We start from the raw sequence: 24022 nt of genomic DNA, 5'->3' as shown, positions 1-24022 counted from the left end.
GTTACAGCACGAAGCCAACCTGCCAAGCTTCTAGCAGAGCAGAAAACTGAGTTATGTGCCTTCTCTTCCAAATTCCCCTGGCACTTGATGCTTACCCTACCTGCCCTCCAGGTAAAGATCTTGTGAATGGAGGTTATGTCCAGATCATGGGATTCCAAAGGGAAAAAATGGCATGACAGTTATGGCCCTAGAAGGAACTGTGCCTAGGCACCAGTCTAAGCAAGAAGGTTCCCTACTTCACCCTGATCCTAGTCCTAACCTCCCCTAGGCTTGGGCTAAGATCTCTTCCCTGGGACAAGCTAACTCTCCAGGTGTCCATTACTGACGTGAGAGTCCTGCTGGCAAGAAACCCTCTCTAGGACAACCCAAACCACTTAGAAGACTGCATGATTAAGTGACCTCACACATGGCTGGTGGCAATCTTGTATTAAGGAAAGTTTTGAGTATACAGGCACTGGTCTGTAAGACCCAAATACCACCTCTTTAGTAATGCATCATAGGTAACAAAGAAAGGACATGGCAAAGCAAAAAGGCAAAGGGAAGAATGAATAAACCCTGTCCTGAGCTTCTCCTTGCTCTCAAGCACTTTCAAATTAAACTGCGAGAAAAGCAATAATTTTGTTTGACACAAAAAGCCTTTTTCCTCACATTTCAGATATACCAAGCATTGTCAGGACAGACCTAGAAGTGAAGCCGCCTGAAGAAGCCTACAGGCACCCAGTGCTAAGCACCAAGAGAAGGAAGCGTGGCAGCTCCTCCCCTGTTTGCTGAGAGAAGGTCCGGGCTGATGCTGCTGAGGCCTCAACTCCTGCAGGCACTTCCCACCCGCCCGGCCCCAGCTGCCTCAGCGCCCGGCCCCCGCCGCACCGCCACAGCTCTCCTAACACGGCTAAACAAACAGACAAAACAACTTAAAGCCGGCCTGAACACACCACATACACGCTGCCGCCCTAGCCTCTTCCCACTGCAGAGCAAAAAAGCCATAAAGAGACCCTTCTAGGGAACGGAGCCAGAGGGGGAAATAAGAAGTTCATGAGGAGGCCATGAGGCCAGGGAGCAGCGCGGGCCGGGTGCCGGGGCGCGGGGGCAGCGCGGCCTCCCGGGCCAGCCCGGGCGCCGCAGGATGTGAGCTCACGGCGCCGCCCCTTCCCCGCCCGCCCGGCGGTGCCGGTTCCGCCGCCCCGAGTCCCGCCTCGCTCCCTCTCGCCGCCTCCGGGGCCGGGGGTCCCGGCTCCGCCAGGGCCGGTGAGTGCAGCGGGGGCAGCCGCGCCCCTGGGGCCGGCCCGGGCGGCCGGGGCTGGGCAGCGGCGGCGGCCGGGCCCGCTCGGGGCGGGGAGCGCGGGCCGCGGGCCCGGGCGGCGGGGCGGACCCGGGGCCGCCTGAGATTCGCGCTGTGTTTGTCCGCAGGCAGACCGGGACGGCCCCGGCGCCGTGCCCTCGGCCGGAGGAGGCGTCGCCATGGGGAACCAGCTGGCTGGCATCGCCCCCTCGCAGATCCTCTCGGTGGACAGCTACTTCTCGGACATCCACGACTTCGAGTACGACAAGAGCCTGGGCAGCACCCGCTTCTTCAAGGTGGCCCGAGCCAAGCACCGGGAGGGGCTGGTGGTGGTGAAGGTGTTTGCCATTCAGGATCCCACCTTGCCCCTGACGAGCTACAAGCAGGAGCTGGAGGAGCTGAAGATAAGGTTACACTCGGCACAGAACTGCCTCCCCTTCCAGAAAGCCACCCTGTCCGAGAAGGCCGCCATGCTTTTCAGGCAGTACGTACGGGACAACCTTTATGACCGAATTAGTACCAGGCCATTCCTGAACAACATTGAGAAAAGGTGGATCGCTTTCCAGATCCTCACTGCGGTGGACCAAGCGCACAAATCTGGAGTCCGCCATGGTGATATTAAAACGGAGAACATCATGGTGACCAGCTGGAACTGGGTTCTTCTAACTGACTTTGCCAGTTTTAAACCAACTTACCTTCCTGAAGACAATCCTGCTGACTTCAATTATTTCTTTGACACATCCCGGAGGAGAACGTGCTACATCGCTCCCGAGCGCTTTGTCGATGGCAGCATGTTTGCCACAGAGCTGGAAAACATGCGGGACCCCTCCACTCCTTTGGTGGACTTGGCAAATAGCAATCAGCGAACAAGAGGGGAGTTAAAACGTGCAATGGATATCTTTTCTGCAGGTACTTGGAGCTATCAGGTGTTGTTTCTGACTAATGCAGTGCAGAAGAGCTTAACAGGGTTTTTTGATTCTTTTTTTTTTTTTTTTTTTTTTTTTTTTACAGCCAGCTTGGAGAACAGCATGTTAAAAACTTATGTATTTTAAGCATAAAAACCCAAACCTTTTTCATTCACAGAAAAATACAAAGACAACTTAGTAAGCTACATAATTTAGGTGTATCACTATTATCTGAGGAGAGAAATTGTAAACTATTCTGATATTGCTCAGCTATGCTCTAGGAAAGCGGTGGTTCTTCAAGGCACAGTCCATCATCTTCTATTGGCAGAGGAGGATGTGTCTCATGGGGCCTGAGAGGAGAAACCAGTCAGTGGTCCAGTTCTGGGGGGCTGACACAGCTTTCAGGGTAATTTGGCAATACTGGCTCTAGAAACCCCTTCTCATTTTATTTTCCCCACAGGCACAAAGTGGGAGCAAAGTGCCACTCACAAATACTTGTTGGAGTTTGATTGTGGGAAACTGACTTGAGTCTTGGCCTTGTCTTGAAAGTCATGAGTTTAGCCCTTTTTTTTGGAGTTTTTCCTCCCCTTAAAGTGATTGAAAATATGAATTTCAAGGAAATGTTTACTTCATTTTACAAGTTTCTTATATGGCCAAACTTCCAGGACACTCCACTGATAAAGCAGACTATTGGAAGCAAACTGCAGGAGCAGGTTCTTTGCAGAGAGACTTGTGCCATGTACACAACACTGGGGGTCTGTTTGTGGCAGTTGTGTGAGTGAATATATGCTGTCTCCGAGCATCTGATGTGAGAGCAGGAGTTATTTCTTTACCTTCTGTAAAAGGGCTGCTTAATTTTGACCTACTACCCGATCCATGCTGACTTACCACACTCTTCTTCCACATGACAGTGATGTGGGTTCCCTTTCTAGTGATGGATTTTTCAGCTGGCAGGTGGCTGGAGTCACTGCGTCATGTTTTCTAATTGCAAACTCCTCTGCTGTTGACATGCTTGAAATAAATTACGTGGAACATATTTCAGGGATCAAGTATAAAGCCAGGTTTTGGAGCTTGAGATGTTATCTCCTTTCTGCAAATTAATTTGGCAACTCATTTGCCTTATTTTTAATCGAGCAAAGACTTGTCTAGGGTTTGTTCTTGTCTGCATATAGAAAACAAAGTTAAAGTGTCTGTTTATAATCCTCTGACATCTTTGACTCCTTTTTTTCTTTCTGTCTCAGGTTGTGTAATAGCAGAGCTCTTCACAGAAGGTGTACCCTTATTTGATTTATCTCAGCTTTTGGCTTACAGAAATGGCCTCTTTTCCCCTGATCAAGTCCTAAAAAAAATTGAAGACCACAGTATCAGAGAACTGGTAAGGATGGACTACAGAATTAGAACCAACTGTGTGTTGGTTCTAATTTGAACTGTGTGTTCTGTTTGCAATTTATTTCACCTACTTTGGTGACAGATTGCTGCTTATTGTTTGGGTTTGGGTTTTGATGTTTTTGTATTACAAATGTCTAAACCTTTGATCTTTCTCTCCCGCTCCCTCCTACTTCTGCCTTTCTCAAGGTCACTCAGATGATCCATCGAGAGCCAGATAAACGTTTAGCAGCTGAAGATTATTTGAAACAGCAACGTAACAATGCATTTCCTGAAATATTTTACACTTTCCTTCAGCCTTACATGGCCCAGTTTGCCAAGGAAACGTTTGTGTCAGCAGATGAGCGTATATTGGTCATACGTAAAGATCTGGACAACATCATTCACAATCTCTGTGGGCACGATCGCACAGAGAAGGCCGAGGGAGAGACAAAAGAGAATGGGCTGGTTATTCTAGTGTCTGTGATAACTTCCTGTTTACAGACTCTCAAGTACTGTGATTCAAAACTTGCTGCTTTGGAGCTGATTCTTCATTTAGCACCAAGATTAAGTGTAGAGATTCTTCTGGATCGTATTACTCCTTATCTGTTACATTTCAGCAACGACTCTGTGCCCAGGGTGAGGGCAGAATCTGTGAGGACACTAACTAAAGTTCTTGCTCTCGTCAAAGAGGTGCCACGCAATGATATTAATATTTACCCAGAATACATTCTGCCAGGCATTGCACACTTGGCCCAGGATGAAGCCACCATCGTCAGACTTGCATATGCTGGTAAGAGGACATCCAGTCAAAAGTCCAAATCTTGAGCTTTTCTGTATTCTCTTAACTGTTTCTGTCAGTAAAACTCGCCAGAAGTCTCACAAGTGACTACAGGTAATGACACTGTACTCACATTTCATTAGCCCTGATTGTTTCCCTAAAATGGCCTGATGAAACTGAATAAATACAAAACCAGCTTAAAGCATCAGTGTGTTGCTGGGCTGCAGAGCTATTTTCAAACAAAATTAAATTTGATATGCAAGGTCTGAAATTAGATTATTTGCTCTGTAATAGACTGGCTTATATTGTAACAGATGTTTTCTTTAGATGTTATTCAGATGTGTGAGTTCTGCAGGGTTCAGGAAAAAACTTTGTAGTCATGCCCATGTTTGCTATTTACTACGTACCCTTATTTGCTATGACTAGCACATTTTCAGGTGTGTTGTTTTAGTTTTGGGTTTTGATTTTTTTAGTTATAAATGAAGTTTTCAGTTGAAAATGTCTCAGTTTTTATTTTTCTGTTTACTAAGTAAATTGATAAAACTACTTGTTGAAGACTTTGTGTAGCTAATGAGTAGAACCAATTGTTTGTGGTCACCGTGATCAATTTAAATTTCAAATACATAGATGTATTTAAAGGTAGTCTAACTAACTTCTGTTACTATAGTACACTTTTGGAAGTGCTCAGGCTGGTGACTTAAGAGGATTTAGTCTTGGCTGTGGTCAGGCTCCATTGGCACGTTGCTGTTGTTTTGGATGACACTCAGAACGGCTGCTTAAGTGGGACTTCTGCCTTGATGTTATTGTTCCTGTGCCAGCAGTGGCCTGACCCATATAATGCAGCCTGAGTTGCTTCAGCAGCTTCCAAATGGTGCAGAACTGTGCCAAATCGTCTGGATAGATACTGACAAATGTTCTAAAAGTGGATTCCAGGGTAACAAGTTGTTATTCCCTAGGATACATGTCCTGGTGTGGTGGATTGGTGTTATTTTGTTGCAGTCTACTATGTGGCAATGTTAGTTAATTCAGGCTATTTGGCCTTTACAGTCTGTCATGTTATTTAGTCCCCAAACTGAGATTAACCATCATATAGGGCTAGTTCTAGAAGAATTAAATTAGCCTTTGTTACACCTAATATCATTAGGATTTTTCCACTTGTTTACATCACAAGAATAATGTGTGATTTGATGTACTTGGTAGCTTTGCTGGGAGTCAACAGAAGTGGGGTGACCAGAGCATCATGTGTAATTTCAGTCCTGTTTCCCCACTGTGACTGGTGCTGTTGGTGGCTATAGTCTCTCTTCAGGGGGTTCATCAGACTGATGTAAATTGGCAAAGTAGAACAATTCTTAACCAAAACGTTTTCCTTTGCAGAAAACATAGCATTATTGGCAGAAACAGCTCTGAGATTTCTGGAGTTAGTACAGCTGAAAAACCTGAATATGGAAAATGAACCAAATAGCGAAGAAACGGATGAAACATCTCACCCTAGTGATAACTATGACACAGGTAATGCCATTTTTTGCCTGCTTATAATAGCAAATCATGGGCCAAAGCTTCTAGGTAGCCCTGATCTATCTCATCTCTCAAAGCTTAGCCTTCCTATTAAATGGGAAGAATGTTTTGCTTGACCAGTATCAAAGTGTGAGTGTTACAGCTTGATGCAGAGACAGACACCTCTGCTCTGAATGTTGTAAGAGACACAAAAGTGTATAAATTAGCCTATTTTTCTTCTCCCGAGGTCCTCAAGGTATTTGGCTGTGATGCTGGCTGCCTGGTTACATATCCAGCTTCACTTCCAGCTTGTCTCATAAACAAGTCAGCTGCAAAGACACGCCTGTGTTCCAAATACTGCTTCTGTTGGAGTGGGAAGGAGTGTTAGCTTAGGAAAACCTGTCAAATTCTAGTATAGTCATTGTACTGTGTTTTTCAGTCATTCTTCATTTTCTGTTTCTGTGCCTCCCAATTCTTGTCTGGCAAAACTAAATGTGTGGATGCCATTTGGCAGTAACATTACTGTAACTTTATATTATAACTAGCCCAGAGAATGAGTTAAAATCCTAAGGATGGATTTTCTTTTCCTTTCTCTTTGGCACATGGTAATAAGTGACCTGTGTGTCATTTGCAGCGCCTTTTAGTGTTGCATGACTTCCCAGAATAATGCTGGGCAAGTCTTCCTAGCTGGGAAGGGTTTGTGGTTAAAAACAGTAATTTCTCTTCTGGGCTAAGTAGATCAATCTGTAACTAATCAGAATTGGTCAACATCCTGCGCATGTTCCATTTTGGGGAAAAGACAATTATCTCTTAACTAGCAGGATGATACTTTAAAATAAAACAGCAATGAATCTACTTAAAACAAATATAAAAGATCCTCTTGGAATTCCTTCATGTAAGGCATGGGGTACCCAGAATTGCTGAGGAGTGAGAGAGGAAACTCCATCATATGGGCTGTGTTTCTTAGAAATGCTGTCCCCTATCCCCTGAGATAGCTTGGAGATGAAGGAAATAACAAGGAAGAAAGAAGCTTGAGTAGTTCTGGTTTTTTCACCCTTTTAGAAACCAAACATGAGAAATTTGAACCCAGGAGGCAGATTTTTCTGCCTGTCTGATAGACTCATGATGGAAAGCAAATTAGCTGGACTTTTGACTGCGGGCAAATGATAATCACCACTCAGAACTGGTGCAGCAGTAGCTGAAATTTTTGTGTTGCTTGTTTGAGATCCTGCCTTGAACTTTTCTATAGTATGCAGTGCATTAACAATCTGCACTGTTATTTCCATTTAATAGATTTTTTTAATTGTGTCATGATGTAGGAGCCATAGGCAAGGTCATCTTCAAATTTTTCATCAGTATTGTTAGGTTAACTAAGAAATTTAATGAAACTGGAAGCACTCACTTTTTCAAGTGTTCTTATATTCCTCTCTGTATGCCTAATGAAGTGAATCTATTTACCTAACTAAAAACATACTCTTGATCTGCTGTCAGTTCACAAATTTTGAAATTCATAGTCAGATAAGCATATCAAACCAAAGTTGCCTCAAAGCATTTTGTTTCCTGTGGAAACATTGCTGCTGACTCATTCTGATGCTTCTTCACATCTTCATATCACCTATATGTATAAAAAGAGTGGAATTGTCTTAGTGGAAGTTGCAACAAGTTTAGAATAAATTGATCTGAGTAAAAATGTCTCTCATTTCTCTACTCTTTGGTTTTGTCACCACCCAATGCTTAGCCTGAAGTCTTTGGTAAGCTCTTGTTGGAGCTGTTGAGGTTCTGTTGCATGGCCAATTTTACCAAGTGGGGTGTTGTTCAGGATGGCCTGTCACTGTAACTCCTTTAGCAGCAGGTGGTACACATGCACACGCTGTTTGTCCTCAGCCAAAATATTCATCCTGTTGTCCCTTGCAGAGTTGCAAGCCTTGCATGAAATGGTCCAGCAGAAAGTTGTGACTTTGCTAAGTGACCCGGAGAATATTGTGAAACAAACACTGATGGAAAATGGAATAACACGTCTGTGTGTCTTTTTTGGACGTCAAAAAGCCAATGATGTTCTTCTGTCTCATATGATCACTTTCTTAAATGACAAGAATGATTGGCATCTTCGAGGGGCTTTCTTTGACAGTATTGTTGGTAAGTGTATGGTTTCGTCCAAACAGAGTGGAAAGAAAATAATGTAAATAAAGTAACAGTTTCCAGGATATGAAAAAATAAGTCATATAAAAATCCTTTTTTATAAGGATTTCTAGAATTTATAAGAAAAAAGTTTTCTGAATTATTGGGTGGAAATGTTTCTTTAGAGAATGAAGATGAAGCGATGTAGATACAAATGTTTGCTTCTTTTAGTCCAAATATTTAATACAAATGAGACTGAGGCATTTAAGTCTAGGGTAGGTTAACATTAAAAAATTGGAATTTAAATGCTTTTTTTTTTTTTTCCTTTGAATCTCTGCTACAGCCACTAACTTAAAAAGCTAAATTATGGCAAGTGATTACTAAGATTTCTGCAAGCTCTATAGTAGATGCATCACTTCATATATGCACATGATCCCGTTCACTTCAGTAGATCTGTTCATATGATGGGAACTAGGCATTGGTATATGCTAAAGTTATAACTGGAAAAGAGGTTTTAGTGCTTAAAACCTCACCTAAAGAGTACTTCATAACAATTTCAAAAATCTTACTAATATGACATCAGCTGTTAAGTATAACTAATGCTCCATGTATGTTGGAAACCCACATGACCATTCCAGAGAGTCAGGGCTCAGGATTTGTGGTTTAAGAAAACTTTCCCAACTGCAGTTCCTGAGAACAAAAATGGTGCTTCAGGTACATGGCAGCAAAAACGATCATGATCAAACTTTCAATGGGGCCATTATGGTAGCTACACATTCCATTGTGACTGGAAGCCACAAAATGACTTGCTGGCAAACTGCCAAGAGGTGATATTGACAACTTATCAGAAATTGTTTCAAAGGAGCAATGGAGCAGCCAAAGCACAGGTCAGAGTGTCCTGACTTCTTGCAAAAGACATAGAGAGATGTGTGAGGCGATTAAGAGTAAAAGTGAAGACATGTAACCTGTATTTTTAACTCCTCTCCCAGTATCCATTCATTCAAAATATCCACAGAAGAATTCAGATTAAATTCTAAAGTTATGGATTTTTTTACTTCAAGCATTTGCACGTCTTTAAAACTGAGCTCTCTAACTGGTATTTAAGTAAGTGCAGGGACTGCTGCCTGTGGCTGTGAGCAGATGCTGTTCTGTAGCAGTGGCGCTGAGGGGATTTCTCTTATGTGTGCTATTTCTCTCTTTTCTTCCCTTTCAGCAAAGGGTTGCAAAGTCCAGCATTAACACATGAACAAGTATAGTAACGCAAGTCATTACCTTATTAGAGTAGAAGTGATAAAGTTGTTTTATGTTTACTCTTAATTCTGATAGGAAGACATAGAGTTTTCTGGTGTTTATCAATTTGTTTTGGATTTTTATGTGATATTTTAATGTTTCAGGTGTTGCTGCTTATGTTGGCTGGCAAAGCTCATCAATACTCAAACCTCTGCTTCAGCAAGGTCTCAGCGATGCTGAAGAATTTGTCATTTACAAAGCCCTCAATGCTCTAACTTGTATGTGCCAGCTGGGGCTCTTGCAAAAGCCCCATATTTATGAGTTTGCTTGTGATATCGGTAAGTTGGAATAGTGGAGAATACCCTCTTTCCCTAGTAAAGAACTTGTACTACATAAAGCTACACTGTCAGCTTAGCTGTCCAGAATAGAAAGCTGTAATTCTGTTTTAGAATCTAAACAGAATTGTGGTAAGGACCTACTGCTAGTTGAACCATGCTAGTGCTCAGGACTCTAAAATAATAGTTTTGGTGGAACAAACTGGAAGCATCTTCTCAGATTTTTTATAGGCCAGCATCAATAAGCACTCACTCCAAAAACTTTTTGCCTTAAGATCTTTCCTTGGTCCACATGGCAACCTGCTGTAAAGAAAAAATCCTGGTTGCTTCTGGTAGTCTATCAGGTACATAACTTACAAACACTTACACATTAGCCATTGAAGGTGAGAGAATTCAGATAATAATGATTGTTTCTTATTCTAACACCATAAAAATCCATTAACTTAATACACCCCTGGTTACAGAGCTGGTCTCTCCTTCCTGATCAGGCTTATCAATTTAATTTAGATGTGCTCAAGATTTAACAGCTATTTATGAAAAAAAAAAAAAACACACAACAAAAAACAAATGATCTTTTGAGCTGTAGACTGCTTCTTAATGTTATAGTTTTTTAAATGCACTCAGAATTTGGGGCGGATGATCTGTGATTATGTCTCATGACTAGATACAGTGCCTTGACAACTTCTTAAAGCCTACATAATTAGGGGGACTTCTGAATCTCATAATCTTAGAATGTAAGTAGTGACTCTTCAAGAAAGAGAGGGAAAGCAGGAAGGAATCAAGTATCTACTTAAAAAGAAAAAAAATCACCAGTTTTAGGATTCACTGTAATAGTTAGAATGTGGTTGAGATTTATTTTTGGATTAGTCTCCATTGCAAATCTATGGTTGACAATTAGGGATTGAAATGAACAAATAAGGAAAATATGGGTTTTGGCAAGAGCAAGGAAATTGAACAGCACGAGTACAGTGTAATCCATGAAATAATTTACTCTGTATGAATGTTTTAACCTTGGTGCTCTGGAGGAGAGAAGACTCAGTTTGGGAGTAATTCTGTTAGAAGGAAATTACATCACAGGCTGCCATAGGTAGGATGAGCTCCTCTCTCCTATATGAATGATAGATTTTAACAGCCTATTTTTCTTTCAGCACCGTTCCTGTGTCACCCTAATCTTTGGATATGTTATGGTGCAGTTGGATTTATCACTGTGGTGGCACAGTATTTGAATATTGCTGATGTCTACTGCAAGCTAATGCCATACCTCCATCCTTTTATCACACAACCAATAATACAGGTAATATTTCTAATAATTTTATTGGGAATATGTCTGGACTAGCCACAATTCTTAAATTTGTCTTGGCCACAGTCCTGGCTATAAGGACCATATATACGTTTTTTTCAATTGAGATTACAGGCAATTATAGATTTTTGATCTCTGCTGGCAGATTTACAGAATGGCCATTGCTTTCCATGTTTTAAAGACTGTTGTCTCAAATTTGTTGCAAAATGCAAAACATTTTACAAAGCCTAAAATCAACAGGTATGGTTTTTGTTCAAGCCTTTTCTGCCTCATTTATAGTCAAATTCTTGCTATATTTTGCTAGTTTATAGGAGTCTAAAAGGCACAAAAAGTTGGCTGTGAAACAAGTGGGTTTATGTTCTGTGCTTTTATCTACAAGACCAGTCCGTTAAGTCATGATTACCATGCTTGTGATTTCACCAGCACCACTCCTGTGTTTCAGTGCTTTGCCAAGGGTCAGGGCACAATGCTCAGCATGAATTAATTAAGTCATTTACTATCAGTGCATGTCCAGGAATGACCTGCATGATGCTGGTAGTCTGATCATAGAGCCGTCTTTGCATACAACTTCAGGACCTGTAGACTGCACCTCTCAGGTGTTTTAATAGATAAGAAATGATTGCAGTATGTACATTGAGAAATGCATCCTGTGTTTAACATTTTGTTGTAAACCTTGCAGATGGGAACTTCACTATAATAACATTTTTCCTTGTGTTTACTTGTTCTTTGTGTTGTGTTTTAGGCATTGATTGATAAATTTGTCTTGTTCACTTCCTGCACCATTAGTATATAAATCTCTTATTCATCTTAGTATATAAATCTTCTCTTTGCTATGCAATACTCTATTTAGCAAGAATCTAGTGTGTAACATTAATTTGGATTGTAATATTAAGTTCCCATTCAACTCATTTTGAAGTTGTTTTTCATACAGACAGCAAGCTATGAGAAGCACTTTATAGGAGAGAGGGAAAGAGAATGGAGAATGTCTGACATGACTAACAGAGATCTTATTCTCAAGAAAGGAGACAAGTTGAACCTAGATGGTTTGTACAAGTTACATGGATATCATTATGTTGACTGGTCTGTTGTTTTGAATTGCAGGTAGACAAAGAAATAGTCCTGTTAAGTGTACTTAAGGAGCCTGTCAGCCGTTCCATATTTGATTATGTCTTAAGATCAAAGGATATCACGAGCCTCTTCCGACACCTTCACTTGCGTCAAAAGAAGAGAACTGGAGCTCTCTCTGAGTGCCCACCCCCAGAGGACCCTGCCATTGCACAGCTGTTGAAGAAGCTTCTTTCACAAGTAATTGGGTTTTATTTGTCAGGCTTGAGACTCTTGGGCTCTGTACACCTCCACAAACCCTGACCTTGCAGTTACTGCTGTCAGAGACTCCCGGTTCTGATCCTCCAAGCCATTAACTTCACTGATTTCAGTATATGCCTGTGGGACAAGTTGTTTAGAACTTAAAGATTTTTAAAAGATCTGCCAGACATAGAGACATACAAATACCACCTAAGTCTTTAAAAAATGGCTGTAGGTCTTAAACTTCCCATGCATCTGTGATGTGGCAGCATTACGGAGCATTGCTGGATTAAGTGCATTGTGCTGGATAAAGGAGTAATGTATTTGTCAAAGTGATAGACATGTGTGCCAAAAGCAAATGGAGCTGGAAAATATTGAGGCTTATGTGTGAAGACAGGAACATAAAGAACCACCTACCCAAACTAGTGAGAACTGGGAAGGGAAAGGACTGTAGCTGTCTGGGTTTTTTTCCCCCGCTACGACTTGGGGGCTGTAAGCATGGTCTAGGTGGCAGCTAAGCAGATTGCACCAGATAGTGATCCAGCATTAAATTCTGTTCTGCCCTTTCACTTTTCCTTGCCCCATTCCTTAGGAGGAAAGATATTCTTACACTGCAGTGGCTTACCTTATGTTTCATATGAGCAATATGACTGATGCTTTGAATTCTGGGGATGTGTTCTTCTGCACTTCTGAGCTAGTCATTAATTTTACTGCTTCTTAAATCTTCATGCCTTGATGCATGTTATTGTAAAAAGAGAGTAATATTACCTTTTCTTTTATTCTGTAGGGGATGACTGAGGAGGAAGAAGACAAACTGTTAGCACTGAAGGACTTTATGTTAAAATCTAATAAAGCTAAAGCCAATATTGTGGATCAGAGCCACCTGCATGACAGCAGTCACAAAGGGGTGATTGACTTGTCAGCTCTGGGAATAACTGGGAGACAAGTGGATCTTGTTAAAACAAAGCAGGATTCTGATGACAAACGTGGTTAGTATATTTTGTGATCTGTATAGTTGAAGTATAGCCTTCCTTTCAGGGTGTTCTCAGTAAATCAGCCTACATAACTATCATCATCCTCACTGAGTTTGCAATAGGAAAATTTCCATTTGAAATGTGAAGTGGTGGAACGTTCTTTGATCATTGAAAAATTGGGATTATTTTTTTCCCCTGAGAATATTTTAAACTATTTTGACTGCATGTGCAGTTGTTCAGCTGGTTGTGACAAACAGGGCTCTAGTGATTCATGCCAGCAATGTTGAAGGCTGTAGATCTGCTTTGTTTCTTCTCAACAAGTGCTAAGCTCTTTAACTGTGAAAATCCTGGGTGTTTTTTTGAGGTAGCCTGAACAAAACTGAAAACTCCTCAGGCTGGCACTGAGGACTTGCCAATTGTTGCTCACCCAAGTACATGCTTTTTGGCCCTAGGGTTCTTCAGCTTCTCATCCACTCCCATTTTACCTTTTTTATCTGCTCTTCTTTCAGCTCAAAAAACCTCTTACATTTCCTTGTTTAGATGTGAAATCCACTTGCTGCTAACTATTCCAGTTCTCTGTATCCTCAAAATTCTTCTTTACCAGACAGTTTGAGCTTCCTCTTTAGTCTCTCAAGCTTGTAATTCCCTCCTCTATTACATCACTAGCAGGTTCTATGTTTTTACATATAAAAGTACAGAAATATCTGTAAAGCCTATAGCTATTAATGTCTTATTTCCAGAATTAGGGTGTTTCATGTATAATTGTAAAGGAAAGTACAGAAGTATAGGATTTTTCATTTTTTTGCATCCTTGAATCATGAGTCAACATGATTTAAAACTTAGTGTAGATGAAGTCTATACTTGAACAGCAAGTTCAAGTGTTCCCTTCACCCAAAGCTGTTGCCCTTAAAGTCTTTATGCCTTTAATTTTTCTTCATTGACTTTGTCTAAATTTAATTTATCCCATGTTTTTTCCTTTTCTGTCTGTATTTCACAGTTCTAAGTGAGTCTAAAGGAATGCTGAAAATAAATAGATTTCCCATTTAAAGATATAACATACTTGAATCTACAGCTGATGTTGCAATTTATGATGGAAAACTGATTAGTATTTGACACTAACAATGATTTGCCTACCGTGCTTTTACAAATTTATTCTTGATGTCCCTGCTCATTGCAGGGTGGATGGACTAAATGACCCAAACCCTTCTATGATTCTATAAGAAAAATTTATCATACAGTGGAGTCTAGTCCTGCAGCCTTTCTCTCTAGTGAAGTGATTTATTACGTGAATCTGCTATCGGATCAAGAAAATGTGAACACACGTGGCAGGTGCTTTGTTTGGTTTCCCTCATAAATGCCTGTCAGCTGATCTCCACAACATAGCAGGAGGGTTTTCTCTGTACATAAATAACAATCTGGGATGTAAACATTAGATTTCCATGTACTCTCAAAGTAATGACAATCCTGAATGAATGTTGTTATAGTAACGTTGGGGGGGTGTGGTTTTTTCTTTCCCTCCCTCCCTCCCTCCCTCCCTCCAAACTCCATATAGCTAGAAAGCACGTAAAGCAAGATTCAAATGTAAATGAAGAATGGAAAAGCATGTTTGGGTCCCTGGAACCAACAAACATCTCCCAGCCAGTATCCAAAGGACATGGGCAAACTACTGATCCTGAAGCCATCCAAGCTGGGAAACCACTTCGTTCAGAGTCCTCAGCTGGCATTTGTGCCACTTTGTCATCCTCTCCACAGGTATACTTGAAAAATACTATGTTCTCATCTTAAACTGAAATGATTTACTTGTTTTAAAGTCAAGTGGGACTACAGGGATGTGATGTTTGGAGGTTGTTTTGACACTGTTTTGTTTGGAGGATTTTTACACTGGCCATGCTATTGGCTGGTGTCTTCTTCAGCAGAGTTGCTGACTTTCAAGTTCTTATTTTTAAAATAGGAACGGAGAGACAACTGAACTAAGTTTAGTCCCTTGAACAGAAGAGCTTCATTAACAAATAGATGCTTTGCACAAAGTGGTGGGGCTTTGTGAATTAGACAATTATAATGTGAACTTCTCTGGCAGGGAAGACTTTTCCTCAAATTGCATGCCTTTATACATGCTGTGAGGAAGAGGTATCATGGTTTTAACTCGGAAATCACATCGGCATTTAGACATCCTGTACCTGTAATACTTAGTACTGACTAGAGAAGGATGGGCTGGGAGCTCTGCAGGTCATGGAGGCATCTCTTGACACTGCACACTTTTTTGTTTGGCTTCTAGTTGGAGATTAACTTCTGCTAGCTTTAAATGAGCTTTAAATGTCTACCCTGAAATATAAGGGAAACATTTCACACTTTGGTTTTTAAAGCCCAATCTAAATAAATTTGAGAGCTAACCTTTAATTCTCTCAGTCTTGAGAGCAGTAACTGCCTCTGTAATAATCACATAATAATAAGCACAGCACATTACATGTTCTTTAGATAGAATACAGAACAGAGTAGGCAAACAGGATAGAATAAGAGAATGATAATCTTTTATATAAATAATAATTTCACTATTTTTAATTGTCTTCATGCAAGCATTCATTTTTAATGCTAGTTCATTGCTAATTGATTCAGTAAGAAAGATTTTTTCCATTTTTATTCAGTGTATGGTACCCAGAAATCTTATGAGGGGGATTTATCTCTGTGTGGAATGTAAGGCATGTATTTTTAAGAGCTGATTTCTTGCAGGCATCTGATGGGGCAGTTGTCCAGCCCAGAAAACCAACCCTGCAGGCCCTGAGCAGCACGATGTCCCCAGCTGCGCATCACCACCTGCGCATCACCACCTGCAAAACTGAGCTGCAGCAGCTGATCCAGCAGAAGAGAGAGCAGTGTAATGCAGAGAGACTTGCCAAACAGATGATGGAGAATGCTGAGTGGGAGAGCAAGCCCCCGCCTCCAGGTACATCACAGGACACTGAGGTTCTTAGATAAAAAATTATATATGTATATAATTTGAGTCAAGATATCATCCTTCATGGGAAAAATGCAAAGGATGAAGAAAATAGGGAATTCTTAGTTGAGGAAATGTGTTTACTGTGCAGAACATCTATGACCTAATGTCTAATTTAGAATTGAGCAAGTAGGCTTTTGCCTTTAATATTTAAAATGCCTTAACACTGTTTTCAGTGCTGTCTGTGCTTTGCAGTTGTAATGACTGTATCCTGATATAGCTGTTAGTGGATGGATCTAGGGGGACTTGCATGTTCCTAATTAGGTTGTGGTTTTGTTTTCCCTGTAGGATGGCGTCCCAAAGGGTTGTTGGTAGCTCACCTTCATGAACACAAGTCTGCAGTGAATCGCATTCGGGTCTCTGATGAACACTCCATTTTTGCCACTTGCTCAAATGATGGCACAGTGAAGGTCTGGAACAGCCAAAAAATGGAAGGAAAAACCACTACAACCAGGTAGCTTAAAAACCTGTGGTATTGGAGGCTGCGATTTTAGAGTGAACAAAAAAGTAGAGCAGGGAGCAAAATATGAATCACTTGTGGGTGTGCTGGAAATATCAGTAAGGAGATATATTGGTGTTCCTTTTGCCTTGCATCTATAATATTAGATTGCTGTTTCAATTAGTTACTAAAAGAAAAAATGGAAAGGGACTGCTTTGCAGTCATAATAATTACAGGCTTTTTGATTTCATTTTTGTACATATATAAATGTATTCTGGTGTTGTTTAAAGCCAGCACTGGATTTTTTTGCTTTCTGATTTTGGAACAGCTAGAAAATGTTATTTTCAGAGCTCTCTCAAGAGCCATTCGTTTTAAGTAGATGTTTAAGAGAAGTAATTTTTTAAGTGCCATCAAAAATTACCTCTTTTTTATTCTCCCCATATTTCTCTCTGTACTGTTTAGATCAATTTTGACATACTCTCGGATTGGAGGACATGTAAAGACACTTACATTTTGCCAAGGCTCACATTACTTAGCCATAGCTTCAGATAATGGTGCCATCCAGCTTCTTGGTATTGAAGCCTCAAAGCTCCCTAAATCTCCTAAAATTCATCCAATACAAAGCAGGTATGTACTTAAAGCATTTAAATCTCACCACACAAAGAGCTCAAGCTGTTAGTGTATTCCTCAGATAGATCCTTAAATTTACTCTAGGCTTCCTGCTGGCTGAGCCCAGACTGTACTGAAAGGCTGTAATCCATGTTCTTATCCTGCTTCATAAAGAAGGGTTGAAAGGCAACTGTGCAGAGCTGGCCATTCTTAGCTACAGGATATTTCTACTTCCTGTGTCACTGAACACACGATGAGCTTGGAACAGCCATTCTGAATAGCTCTCAGTTGTTTTATTTGTGTACTGGGATTGGTTAGTTCCTTTGTTACTTACAAAGTGTTTTTGAAGGTTCTCTTGGAGGTAATTAGATAAATGTTTACATATGTACAGACAGCATGTGATATGACCTCAGACCTGCAGTTTTTCCTCCCAGGCTCTTAATAAGGTGGTAGAGATATGGGTAATGGAATACTATTTAGGGGAGTCTTTGGGCTTGGTTTATCTCTTTCTTACCTCCATTTGAGCGGTGTTTGAATATTTGTCACTGAAGCAACAGCTTAATCTTCCAGTTTGAGTAAGAGATATGTCCAGGCCTCAGAAAGTACTCACAGTACTACTGGTGGGGTCTCACAAGTGTGGAACAGAGAGGGAGAATCACATCCCAAAGCCCACACTTTTGTTTCTTCTGTTGGGGGTGGCCTTTTAGGCTGCGAGCACCCATTGCTGGATCACACTGAGCTTCTCATCAGCCAACACCCCCAAGTGTTTCTGCTCAGAGCTGCTCTCAGTGTATGCTCACCCCAGCCTGTATTTGTGCTTGGGATTGCCCTGACCCAGGGCACAGAGCTGTGTTTATGTTTGCAAAGGGCTGCTGACAGCCTTGCAGCAAAAGTTTGGAGAGAGCATTAGCATCCATTGTACTAAAATCAGAAAGCTGTTTCTGGCAGATGCCTTGAGAAGTGACACAAAGAGGAAAAAGCTGTGGGAAGGAGTCTTAAACTTGGAGGGAGTCGTACCTATGTCTAAATTAGTTTATTCTTTTAACCCAGGTCGTTAGATCTGAAGGATGATGGCTGTGTGGTAGATATGCATCACTTCAATTCAGGAGCCCAGTCAGTACTGGCTTATGGAACAGTTAATGGATCTCTGGTTGGATGGGATTTGCGATCCAGCAGCAACGCTTGGACGCTGAAACACGATTTGAAGTTAGGTCTCATAACTTCATTTGCTGTGGACATACACCAGTGCTGGCTGTGTATTGGTAAGTCTGTATTTCTTGTTAGTTTCTCTCTCTTTCCTGCCTCCCTCTTCCTTATGGTTTTCTCTTACAGTAACTACAGCTCAAGCTTTTGCTTGATCTGATTTTACTACCATATGCTTTTCTCATACAAGAGGAGAGAAATATCTTCTCATCTATTTTTGGGAAGCATTCTGCCAGCTAAGTACTTGAGGCTGAAGGCCATCTCCCTAGGAACAGAGCACAAAGATAAGGATAAAAACTCCTATGTTTGTCCCTCTGACTAAGGGGAGCTTCTTCTCTCCAGGAACGAGCAATGGTACCATGGCATGCTGGGACATGAGGTTTCAGTTACCCATCTCCAGCCACTCTCATCCTTCCAAAGCCCGGATCAGACGCCTGCTCATGCATCCTGTCTATCAGTCCTGGGTAATAGCAGGTAAAAATGTCTTAAACTTACCTCACAATTGGTAGAGGTTGTGATTAAAGCAACTGTTCTTTCAGCTTCTGCTTCAAACCTTGGTGGGGAGTTGAAAAGAAAAAAAGTAAAGTTTAGCCATTGTCAAAATGACAGCCTTTACATCTTCTGAGCATTGCAACTCTCATGAGGGGCGCTCCCTGTGTGCTGTCTAAGCCATCCATTTTTAAGGACAGAAGATCAAATTCAAAATCATGACATTCATTGAAGCTGATGAAATCTGCCACCACCTTCTGTACAGCAGAGACTGAATTCCAATTCCCCCTTCAATCTAAGCCAGCTGTGTCATGGGTTAGAACTTTCGGAGATCTCCAAGATTCTCATCTGATATGCTTACAGCTGCTTCATCCATACTGCATGTGGCACTGTCATAGACTTTTATATGTTTGTGTCAGGAACACATTCTGAAATGGACAAGTACCTTAAACTAATCCTACAATAACTAAATTTATCAAGTTGCTGTAAAATGAGAGTAATTTGAGTTTCAATTTTGCTTACTTCTTAGGCTTTGCTTCCTATTTTATCAACCACCCTGGGAGATAAAACAAATTTCTTGAAAAAACGTACAAATAAAGCAAGTGTCACTGTATTTTATAGTTTGTTTCCTCCTTGTGAAGGATTAAATGAATGAAAAACTGATAATTTTGGATTATTATTAAAAAGTCCTTGCCTAGTCCAGCTAGGTTGCTGGCAGGCTTGTAAGCGATCCCTTGAACAGAATTTTTACTTGTCCGCATGAGTGTGGAACTTCATTGTAACTACTGAACTCTGTAACTTTGAGTTGTTTTCTTACCCACACAGGAGCGTTCTCCAAAGTCCCTGATAACTATGCTGAACAAGCCATCTATCCTTCTCAAAGAAGGCTGAGAAGTTATCTAGGGAGGAAACTGAAGGTTTTATACATTTTAAAAAGGGTTGGGAATTAAATCAGGTTTCCTTTAAACTCTTTTAAATCAGGCACTTTTAATTATAGTGAAGCTGCTTTCAAGCAGTGAAACCAAAGTACTAAAGCAAGACTGACACAAATACTGCAGGGAACAAACAGAGTGTCTCTATGTCATACCCTCTATGTGATGTCAATAGAGCAAATAGCAAGAGCCAACCAACCTGTTTTGTACCTTTTGCACTGAGTTTATCTTTCCTGTAGCTGTTCAAGGCAACAATGAAGTCTCCATGTGGGATATGGAAACTGGTGATCGACGCTTCACTCTGTGGGCCAGCAGTGCACCACCTCTGTCAGAACTGCAGGTCTGGACTCTTTCTTTTCCTGTTTCTATTGTGTAGCCAGGGTTAGAACAACCTTAGACTCCATGCTGTGCATCAGTACAGAACTTGACCTGGGATTCATTTTGGGCACCGTGACTGTTTTATTTGTCAGAATTAAATCCCCCTTGTAGAACAGCAGTGTAACCTGACTCTTCATTGGTACCTTCACTGTCTATGGAATGTACTTGTAACACTCACTTGTTATACCCACTCAAGTTCTTAGAAAATCAGTGAGCTGGTCAAGCTTGTAAAGATCACAAGAAAGCCAAAATTCATGGTGTGGCATCTTTTACTTATTTTTACTTGCTGTTCCTGGGGCTATGCATACTTCTGTAAGCATCTGCTCCTTTACACATTCTTTCTGTAATATAATACCACTACTACACTTAACTGCTAGTTTAAAGTATGAAATAGCTCTTCTTCAAGGACTTAATTGGGAAAGGAGCAATCTGGAATATTGTTCACAAATGCATAGACAGAAATTAACACAGCTTCTTCTATAAATGTTGTAAATGCAGATCTGGAATTTACTTAAACCTAAATTTGTATGTGCTGCAAGGATTGCAGGTTGAGTTAATTTCATTCCTGCCCTTTTTTACACAGGGAGCTCCGTGATCTAGGATAGTTTTATGTTGTAGTTTCTGTTTTCAGATAGTATATCTGTCCCGTAATGCCTTCATAGCCTAAGCATTTAAGCATCCATGTGCTTTTCAGTAGGATTTGCCTATTTGATTCTTTTAAAAATAATCTCTCGTCATTGAGAATATAATTTCCAAGGTTCAAAAAGAAAAAAGAGGATTACAGAGGGTTAATTCTGTTGCATTGCTCTGTAAAGTGTAAGGGAGCAATTTACATTAATATATTAAGATGTGGCCCATTAAAGTAACTTGGCATTTGCCAGAAAGGTTTGGAAACTGGGTGGATGAATGTGGCAAGGAATTCATTCCCTTTCTGAAGCATGGTGACAGCTATTGCTGATAAGTTATTTTTATATATCTTTTTTCCTGCTAGCCTTCTCCTCACAGCATCCATGGAATATATTGTAGTCCAGCTTCTGGTAATCCCATATTACTGACAGCAGGCTCAGACATGAAAATAAGGTAATCAAACTAAGCAACTTTCTTGTTTGTCAACCTCCCCTCCACCCCTACTGGTGTACTGAATTTTACCAAATGTTGCCTAAGTAATCTCTAAGAAGCCCAAACAATAATAGTGAACATGCATTCATTAGTAAACATCAGTGAGCTAAGGAAATTGTTCTCAGCAAAAGAACTGCAGAACTTGGTGCTTTTCTGAAACACAGTGTGCATTCTGAAATACACAGTGTGTATCCTATAAAATTCTTCATGGGCTCCATGACAAAAACAAAAAATAACCACCCCCCCCCCAAAAAAAAATGTATGAGCTTGACATGAGTGTAGATTTCTCTGCATCACTCCCTTCCACTAAGTATAGAAAGAAGATAGCATTTGTGCCCACTCATTTTCATCATTAGAGCAAGACCACTCTTAAGAAGCTATTTTAAGCTGATAAAATTGAACATCTCACCTTGATTTCCTTTCTTCATGTTTAGGTTTTGGGATCTAGCCTACCCTGAGAGATCATATGTTGTTGCTGGAAGTTCTAATTGTCCATCTGTTTCCTACTACAGGAAGATAATTGAGGGCACAGAGGTGGTTCAGGTATTTTTCTTTATTTGATAGACTCCTATTATGCTTGCTTTTGGATGGCCTTATGGATTATATTCATTGCATGATGTCTTTAATTATAATTCACTCACTCTTTATGGATGGTGTCAGCATTGCATTTTCCGGCAGTTGGGAAGAAGTGACTTTAAAAAAAAACATAATTTGTTTTTGACAGAATTGGACCACCAAATACTACTTACAGAAGCCAGAGTCATGTGTTTCTTTTGGGATATTGAAATTTAGACTTCTAACACTTTTGGCTTTGATCAGTGTTTGGAATGTCTTTTGAGTAGGATCTTTTGAGCAAGGCAATGTGAGATGAACTGATATCATGATAATACAGTACCAGCATGCTGAAGTTTTTGTTACATCCTTCAGAGTGACTTTGGGAACTGGAAGTGCTGCTAGTTGTCAAATAGCACAATGTTTTGTTTCAGTTCAACAAATTGAGTGCTACTTCAAAGGTGACTAAAACAAGTCAGTAGAGGTCTACCCAATGCACTGGTTATTTTAGTGTTTCTTCTCAAACTTCTAAATTTCATTCATGCTGTTGAAGCAGTTTTTATAAAAGCTTTGAGAAGCCAAGATGTATGAGTTCCTATAACTTTTTTTTTCCCCCATTGGAATATCAAATCTTAGTGTCATTGAAATAAATATGAGAAAACCCCCCATTTTTTTCCTAATCAAAGAGCTGTAATGTCAGTTCAGATTAAGACTTAGACTGTGTAATGAAAAGAAGTTAAACAAGGAGTAATCTTGAGAAAACTGTCAAAGGGTGTGAGGTTGTATGGTCGGGAATTTTTGTTTGATTGGTTTTTTGGTGGAGGAGGTTTTGTGGTCTTCTTACATTGACAGCTTAATATGGATGACAGTCACTCTTTGCAAACCCTTCTGTAAATAGTATTTCTCACTTTGTTTTTGTACAGGAAATTCAGAACAAGCAAAAGCTGGGGCCCACTGATGAGACCCCTCGGAAGGGTCCAGAGTCTCTCCCAGTTGGGCATCATGACATTATCACAGATATCGCGACTTTCCAGACCACACAAGGGTTTATAGTCACTGCGTCAAGGGATGGGATTGTTAAAGTGTGGAAATAAAATTTGTACTAATATATAGTATGTAAATATTTGTAATAAAGAAATAGTATTATAATGAAGTTTCAAAGGACTGTTTCCAGTTAATGGAATGGAATGGACTTTAAAAACTATGAAAGTGATGATAAAATCAGTTACCTGTATCCTACCACCCTGTTGGCACTTCATAATCACTTCTTATATTAAATATTTTTGGTACCCATAGCATTTCCTTGAAATATCAGGGAAACTATGAAGTCACTTAGCTTGGTTTTGACTACATTGTTCTTCAAGAACCTTTCAGAAAATTATTTGAGGATGTCCCACACGACACATTCTAAATGTGCACAAAGCAAAGAGCTGGTGTCTAACTGCTCCTGTGTTGAATCTGAGAAATGAAATAAGAACCAGAACACTGATGTCCCTGTACATTCTAATAACTATAATAAAGTCCACTTGACCTTCCCTCCTTGGTACTTGGGTTTCTTTACATCCATGGTTCCACTGCAGTGATTCCACAGTCTCAGCTACCAGAGCAATTGGGCTGTTAAATGTCATTTGAGATCAGTTGTGTCAATCCTCACCTTGTGTCAAACTGTCCTTTGACAGTTGTGTCCTTGATCCTCAGCTGTGCCTCACATCCAGCCTGCTTTAAACCTGAGTCTAAGGCTATCCTGGCTTAGAGGCTCTGCTGTCCTGGGAACCTAAAGCAGCACCACCAGGATGGTGTTCTCCATCATTCAGTATGGATGTCAAAAATAGACAAAACATGGCTTTCAGCAGGAAGTACTTTTTCATCATGGCATACTCATGAGAGGGAGTTCTAAATGTCAGACAGGGGCAGTAAATGTTCTCACCACTCTTTCACTATCTGATCCAGTTTTTCAGATTTCCAAATCCTTTTCAGACTTAAGTTTACTAACATTCCTTACCAGCAGTTCCAGGTACTACTCTGCAGGGATGGACTCAGAAGGTCACTGACAACAAACAGCACTAATTTGACATGTGTTTCTTGAGTGTAGCTGGAAAAAAAATGGAAGCCTACATCTCTATAGAGTATCTGATAGAAGCAGGGAATGCTCTTAACTTGTCAACTGAGTTCTTTGAAGAGACAACACATGCAATAATGACTTGTTTAAAAAGTCTCAGAATT

General features: G+C 40.6%; 1 protein-coding gene across 1 annotated transcript; it reads left to right on the top strand.

Moving 5' to 3' along the window:
- The first annotated feature begins 1442 nt into the window (after positions 1–1442).
- Positions 1443–23324, top strand: PIK3R4 (phosphoinositide-3-kinase regulatory subunit 4). The gene is made up of 19 exons (XM_083878774.1): positions 1443–2188; positions 3426–3559; positions 3760–4342; positions 5705–5839; positions 7739–7960; positions 9337–9510; positions 10656–10801; positions 11909–12112; positions 12900–13101; positions 14639–14838; positions 15814–16027; positions 16367–16532; positions 16980–17144; positions 18177–18388; positions 18672–18803; positions 19990–20090; positions 21120–21208; positions 21682–21790; positions 22723–23324. Exons 1-19 carry the CDS (start codon positions 1459–1461, stop codon positions 22891–22893), a joined length of 4089 nt encoding a protein of 1362 aa, XP_083734900.1. The 5' UTR covers positions 1443–1458; the 3' UTR covers positions 22894–23324.
- Positions 23325–24022: the final 698 nt, after the last annotated feature.

The sequence above is a fragment of the Zosterops lateralis genome (assembly GCF_965231275.1).
Source record: "Zosterops lateralis genome assembly, chromosome: 1".
Taxonomy (NCBI): Eukaryota; Metazoa; Chordata; class Aves; order Passeriformes; family Zosteropidae; genus Zosterops; species Zosterops lateralis.
Note: the sequence above shows the minus strand (reverse complement) of the source record. Positions and strands in the feature narration are given on the sequence as shown.

Coding starts and splice junctions, on each gene's coding strand:
- PIK3R4 (XM_083878774.1), top strand. CDS start 1,459: ATGGGGAACCAGCTGGCTGGCATCGCCCCCTCGCAGATCCTCTCGGTG. Junction 9,511..10,655: donor TGAGTTTGCTTGTGATATCG/GTAAGTTGGAAT, acceptor TTTTTCTTTCAG/CACCGTTCCTGTGTCACCCT. Junction 13,102..14,638: donor GGATTCTGATGACAAACGTG/GTTAGTATATTT, acceptor AACTCCATATAG/CTAGAAAGCACGTAAAGCAA.